This window comes from Aulonocara sp. 'chitande type north' Nkhata Bay, linkage group LG12 (genome assembly GCF_057382095.1).
Source record: "Aulonocara sp. 'chitande type north' Nkhata Bay isolate Kocher_YH1m ecotype deep benthic linkage group LG12, A_spYH_male_GT1.1, whole genome shotgun sequence".
Taxonomy (NCBI): domain Eukaryota; kingdom Metazoa; phylum Chordata; class Actinopteri; order Cichliformes; family Cichlidae; genus Aulonocara; species Aulonocara sp. 'chitande type north' Nkhata Bay.
In genome coordinates, this window is record NC_141355.1 from 31,290,971 (window position 1) to 31,296,970 (window position 6,000).

The following is a 6,000-nucleotide window of genomic DNA, read 5'->3' on the forward strand; positions in this document are numbered from 1 at the left end:
AAATCCAGCATACCTCTCAGATAAATGTTTTTGCATTAAACATGTTTTATGTTCTCATATCCTTTGTGTGCTGCTATTTTGTGTGGATTTTAAGAGACAAATCAAATGACAAATGACTCTCACCAAATGTAAGTTGATAGTTCCCAGCAACCCAAAACTGGTTAAGCAGTTGAGAAAATGGATGGATGGATAACAGACCCGTGATGCGTCACTTATTGCTTTGCTAGTACCATGAAAACCTAAAATTGGACTTAATTCTCCTTCAAATTTTCTTGAACTTTTTAGTGATATTTTGATGGGGTAAAATCCTCAACTTTTATCTGAGTATTAATTTTTGCAGTCATTCCTTGTATTGTCTGATAATGCCTATAGATTATAGTCATGAAACTGCATCTGTTTAAATTTTTACCTCCATTGATGTTTCATTACGAATTTTCCTCTGCAGATACCGTCACAAGCAAGTCCCAGTTCTAGAGGCAGGAGGCAACATGAACCATGCCCACGACTGGGTGTGGCTTGGCACTGAGGCTGACCTTTTAGCAGACCACCCTGACCAATGCCAGGGTGGCATGCCGGATGAGTGCACCACCATAATTGACCGCAATGAAGGGGGCTACGAGGAGAACAAGTATCTACTGAATGGGGCTGGTAACACCTTGGTAATGGGAATGGGCACTATAAGTGGGAGCGGTGGCAGAGGTGGACATCGGGGTGTCACCCATGGACAAACCTTGCCTAGATCTGTTCCAGAATCGCATCAGTGCCTTTCAGCAATCACTACTGGTGGCAAAGATGCTACAGGTCAAAAGGAGCATCTGAATAATTCCCCCCAAGCCACAGCTGCAGCTGCTGTTGCAGCGGCCAAACGCAAACGCGTCAAATTCACATCTTTTGCCACTGTTCTGCCCAATGATAATTCAGGTGGTGGCCCATACACCAACTCATCAGTCCTGGTGACGAATGGGAGTGAAGATGATATCAAGTGGGTGTGCCAGGATATGGACCTAGGTCAGTCTGAAATCAGAACCTATATGGAAAGGCTACAAGACAATCTGTGACTGATGGGAAAGAAACTGAGAAATGGCGGGGCAGAGGATTAGTACAGTAGGGGGAGAATGGACAATGAGTACAATTCACCTATAATGCCTTTGCAGTGGATATATGGAGGGAGAATGGGAGGGATATAGGAAGCGTGAAGGGAACATAAAGTGTGATGATGTGTCTGGAAGAGTATCTAAGAGACATTGTGTTGGGTTGGGGACGCTTACATTTAGCATCCCTTAGGCTATGAAAAGCATCACTAGCTCACACTAAAATTAATGGTAGCAAATAATAAAAAACTTTGAGTTTTTTCTGTTTTATTTATTGTGAAAATATTAGTGTAAAAATCAATAATAAAGTCACTATTGTTTTAAATGTTTACTTTCAGAAAATTAGTAAACCATTGTATAGATACTTACAGTAAATTCAGGGTACGTTATTGGACAGACATTTGTAAGCCACTTTACATTTAAACGAGGATGGGAAGGACTTACATCATGTCCTGCCTTCAGAAGTCTTTTTTACTCGTGTGGTTTATTGCCAACCTTTGCTGTGGCCGTTGACTAATCATTGATCTACTTTTGATATACAAACATTTACCTGCCGAGTCTGCAGAATGGTTACGTAATGAGTTCTCTGACGAATATGTGTTGTTGGTTTATCATGTGACCCATTTCTTATGGCATTTCTCATAAGTAACATGTGAAATGTAATAAATATATATAGTCCAAGTACTCAACTAGAAATTCAGGCATTTTGCAGTTACTAGTGGGAATTGCCATTCAGCTCTGTATTCAGGCAAATGTGCTCTTTCTTGAAACAACAGAGTGTCTTGAGAGTTGGAAAATGATGTATCTTACAAAAGACTGTTTCTCCCTTGGATCCAAGACAGAGGCATTTATTCTTGCACAATTACAAACAGGAAAGGACATTAGCCATATTTGAGGCTGATTTTCTGTTTTCCCTGCAGCCAATGATGGCTTTCTCCCTCTATCCAGAATCACTCCTGTCATCCCCTGGCCCATCTCCTTGTCTGTGATTGGACAACAGTAGAACATTTGTGAAGTTAAAAAAAAAAGAAAAATACACACACAGTGAAACACTGAGTGTAAGGGGACTGACTGAAGTGTCTCATATTAAAAAAAAAGGAAGTGGTTGGGCTTTGCAAAGCCTGACTGAGCACCTAATAATGAAGATTATTAAAAAAAATGTACCACATAGGCAACCAGACAGACAGGAGTACCTGCAGTGTTGAACATTGAGATAACAGGATGTACTGAATGACATGTGAATGGATAATGATAATGGAATGGATACCTGACGAACAAATATGGATACGTACCAGCTTGTTGAACATTATTATGAATATATTGGGTTTTTTTTCCTTTTGTTTGTCCTTTTTGATAAATAGAAGGTTTTTATGTTTTTCTTTGTTATGTTTTTCCCTAATTTGGGAAGATATTAACTGTAGCGTTTTATTTCAGAGATTTATTAAGATTTAAGAATATATGATCCTTTTTTTCCTTCTAGATACCTATTTATTTGAAATCATGTTTGAGAGGGTGAGGAAGGAATGACAGGGCAAGGACAAAGACTGAAAGTAATAGGCCTGCTGGTGAATGATAGCACATAAAAGAATAAGTGGAAAGAAGGACTCAGAACAGGCAAAGGTTGCCTCACCTTCGTTAAGCTCAGGTGACGAGTCATGAAGAACCGACAATAAAAAAGGAGAACTGTACGATGTTAAGATTGCAATATTTATTTATAAATGTGTTACTGTTTCAGAGTACACTGTATGTTGTAAATAAATAAACATGCTTCAAAGTGCTTGTGAATAAGATTGCAGGCCACTAGCCAACAACTTGGTGATATTTTGTACATTTTACAGTGCAAATATGGTACACAATACTATCTACCACCACAATGTGAAAGTGATCTTATGGGTTCTTTTTTTCTAAAGATGTTCCGGTCTTTACTTCAAGTATTGAATGAGTTCTTGTCTTTGTACAGGGTAGAAATCAGTTTACCTCCGTGAGATGTAAAAATGGAGGCCATTACACTCAAAATTGTTTGAGAAGGGCGAGTCTCAGAGGTCCATTTAGGAAAGCAAATTAAACCAACTGTCACAATGTTTTTTTAGTGGGCTCATTCAATTGAAAACAAGGGCATAATTTTGATTACTAAAAGCATCTCTATTTTCAATCATTTGTTAAACAAGAAACATTTGAAAAATACACGCTGGCATCAAAACACAAATGATTGGGTCTGAAATGGAAAGAATTGGGAACAAAAAGAAAATGCGGTGTAAACAGACACAGATAAGAGACCTGAGCTGATGCCAAATGGGGAATAAAAATTGCCGTATGGCCTCCACCAAAGCAATAGATATTCTGACTGATGATGACAACTATACTGTATGTTCTGGACACATTACTGTATCTATCCTACTCTGCTCTCCGATGTAGTTATAAGACTGCTGTGCTCCAAAGGAACAGTCATATGGATCCTAGTTCAATAGTTGCTTAAGGTATAAGTGTTGCAATGCTCTCAGTTGAAAAATCTTTCTTAAATTGCTGTGAATGTATTCATACTTTACAGCTTTGGAAATCCATTTTACCTACTTTTATTTTTTAAAAATATATGGATGTCAACTTAAAAAATACAAGGCTATTTTTGAGAGACTGCAGATTGGGTATTTCAGCTTGCACTGTATTTGATATCAAAGAAAGAAATACACTGTAAAAAAAAAATATATATATAACAATGTCAGCAAAAACCACAATGTACAACACGCTTATTAAACTACTGCTAGCTTGTCCTGAGAGAAATAGTTTAACTTATTTGCCTTTACAAATATCAGAGATAACCTCTCTAATATTATCTGGTCTTTACCTCATATAAAGCACCTTGAGATGGCTGTTATTGTGATTTTGCTATATAAACTGAATCCAGTTCAATTCAGTTGAAATGAAATAAAATAACTGCCACAACTGGTAGCTTCTAGAGGGTAGACTTAACTCATGTTTGGTGCCACCGGTAACATTGCACAGATTTAGGCAGAATTGTAAATGCAGAATCAAGATAACTTTTTAATTTTGTTTTTCTTAGAAGTCATCTTTATTGGTCAATTAATGCCTTATATCATATGGCAATTATTTTTCTACAGATTATTCATTTAATTTTTGTTTTGTTTCTCATAGTTGCACATACTACTAAGATGATTAGGCGTCTTTTACAGTCAATATTCAACATGCTGCACAGGAATAGTTGCCTTATTTTTCTGACAGAAAATGAGCACTGCTTTGTTTTCAGAAAAGTTGTCTAACTCTGCAGATGTCCCTTGCCATTCCAAATCTTGCTAGAACATTCCAACATAGTATCAGTCGTAGACAGTATAAAAGATGGTTGTAGCTTCTGGGTTGTGGAATATGAAGCCAATGCAGAAGTGCCTTAAACCTAAAGTATACTCTGTCACAAGTCAAGCTATTGTCACAGATGACAATAGCTTTTCTTGCAGAGACTTTATTTTCTTATATAAGTCTACTGGAAAAATGGCTTTCTGTTTTGACCTGTTTTGATCTGTCTTGACCCGATGTGTTTATGAACTTAGTCGCTCATTTTGGGTCGCATTGAATGCAAAAAATAAGCCTATTTTATAAAATCTTGGTCATTTAAAAAAAAAGAAAAGAAAAAAGAAGAGTATTATCCATGGTATTCTGTCATCACGCTCACTGCCTAAAAATCTATCAATTATAAGTCATTATTCAGTGAGGAAATCACATTTCTTTAAAACTAAGATGGCACAATAAAAGCACTAATCTTAAGGCTTCTTAACCAGTGGATTACATCATAGTAACTACTTCCACCTTTTACACTGGCTGTGATACCAGTAAAGTTGTTTTCAGACCAGTGCACATGACTTCTAAAAATATGCATTTAAAAAAAACTATTTCTCTTTGATAACGCCAGCTGATAGCAGTAGATCAAGCAAGCAAAAACATTCTTTTATAGCAGGTACATTTGACTGCTGAAAAATCCAACCTCACCGAAACAGGTTAGATTTTACAAAATCTATTACACTGTTACATAGTCACACATGGGCAGCAGTTTAATATACTACAGAGTAGAGGAGGTACTAGCAGACATGAGCCCTAAAGTTGCTTTTTTTTTCCTTTTAATTATTATTTTTTTTTCTTTTTGCCTATTGTCATTGTTTAAAATTGGTTAATGGAAGCTAATAAAATCCCATAACCAAAAAACTGGCCGACTGCTCCTTGTTTTATTTCCATTTATCTATATATTTCTGCAAAATAAATCAATTAATTACTTAAACTAAAAAAATAAAAGCCTTTGGTTTTTTAACATGATAATATCATGATTTTACTCATACTGTAAAAGGCATGCACGTGCACAAAGAGAAACACACCAATTTTTTTTAAATTTTAAATCCTGTTTTTAAACCTCTCGTGGGGCAAAGAAAACAGGAATTTAGCTTTTTATTCAAGCAATAAATGCTCATTTTCCAAAACACAGATTTGGTCTAAACTGAGATTTAGATCAAGTTTTTTTGCACTTTACAGAAATTTTCTGCTTAGTTGGGGCTAGGCGTAAACCATGATTTGGGAAACTGTCTGTTATTGGGATTGTCTAAAATGTGATACGACACTAATCGAGACTAATCGATTCTCATGCTCTTGGACTTGAAAGATTGTCTGAAACTCTTGCTTGTGGATGATTGTACAAACTGATGTAAAACAGCAAAAAAAGCAATTTATAGACAAAAAAGAAAGCGCAAAGCACGTTTGTTTTGGAAAATCTTTAGACAAGGTTTACAGCCCTACTCTTCTCATTTGTACTTGTGCAAAAGGTTAGTCAGCCAACAAATCAGATCAACAATATCCATTATTTAATTAGGAATGAGCAGCTCCATCATAGATGACTCAAAGCTACAAAAACAAA

At 36.3% G+C, this 6,000-nt stretch overlaps 1 protein-coding gene across 1 annotated transcript in view; it reads left to right on the forward strand.

The window, feature by feature from the left end:
- LOC147317771 (transmembrane protein 132C) overlaps window positions 1–5,621 on the forward strand; it is a 285,996-nt gene extending 280,375 nt beyond the window's left edge. The window contains exon 16 of the mRNA XM_086315084.1: window positions 446–5,621. Within this exon, the coding sequence (XP_086171210.1) occupies window positions 446–1,058 (613 nt within the window). The 3' untranslated portion in view covers window positions 1,059–5,621. The remainder of the gene's footprint in view (window positions 1–445) is intronic.
- The last annotated feature ends 379 nt before the right edge of the window (window positions 5,622–6,000 follow it).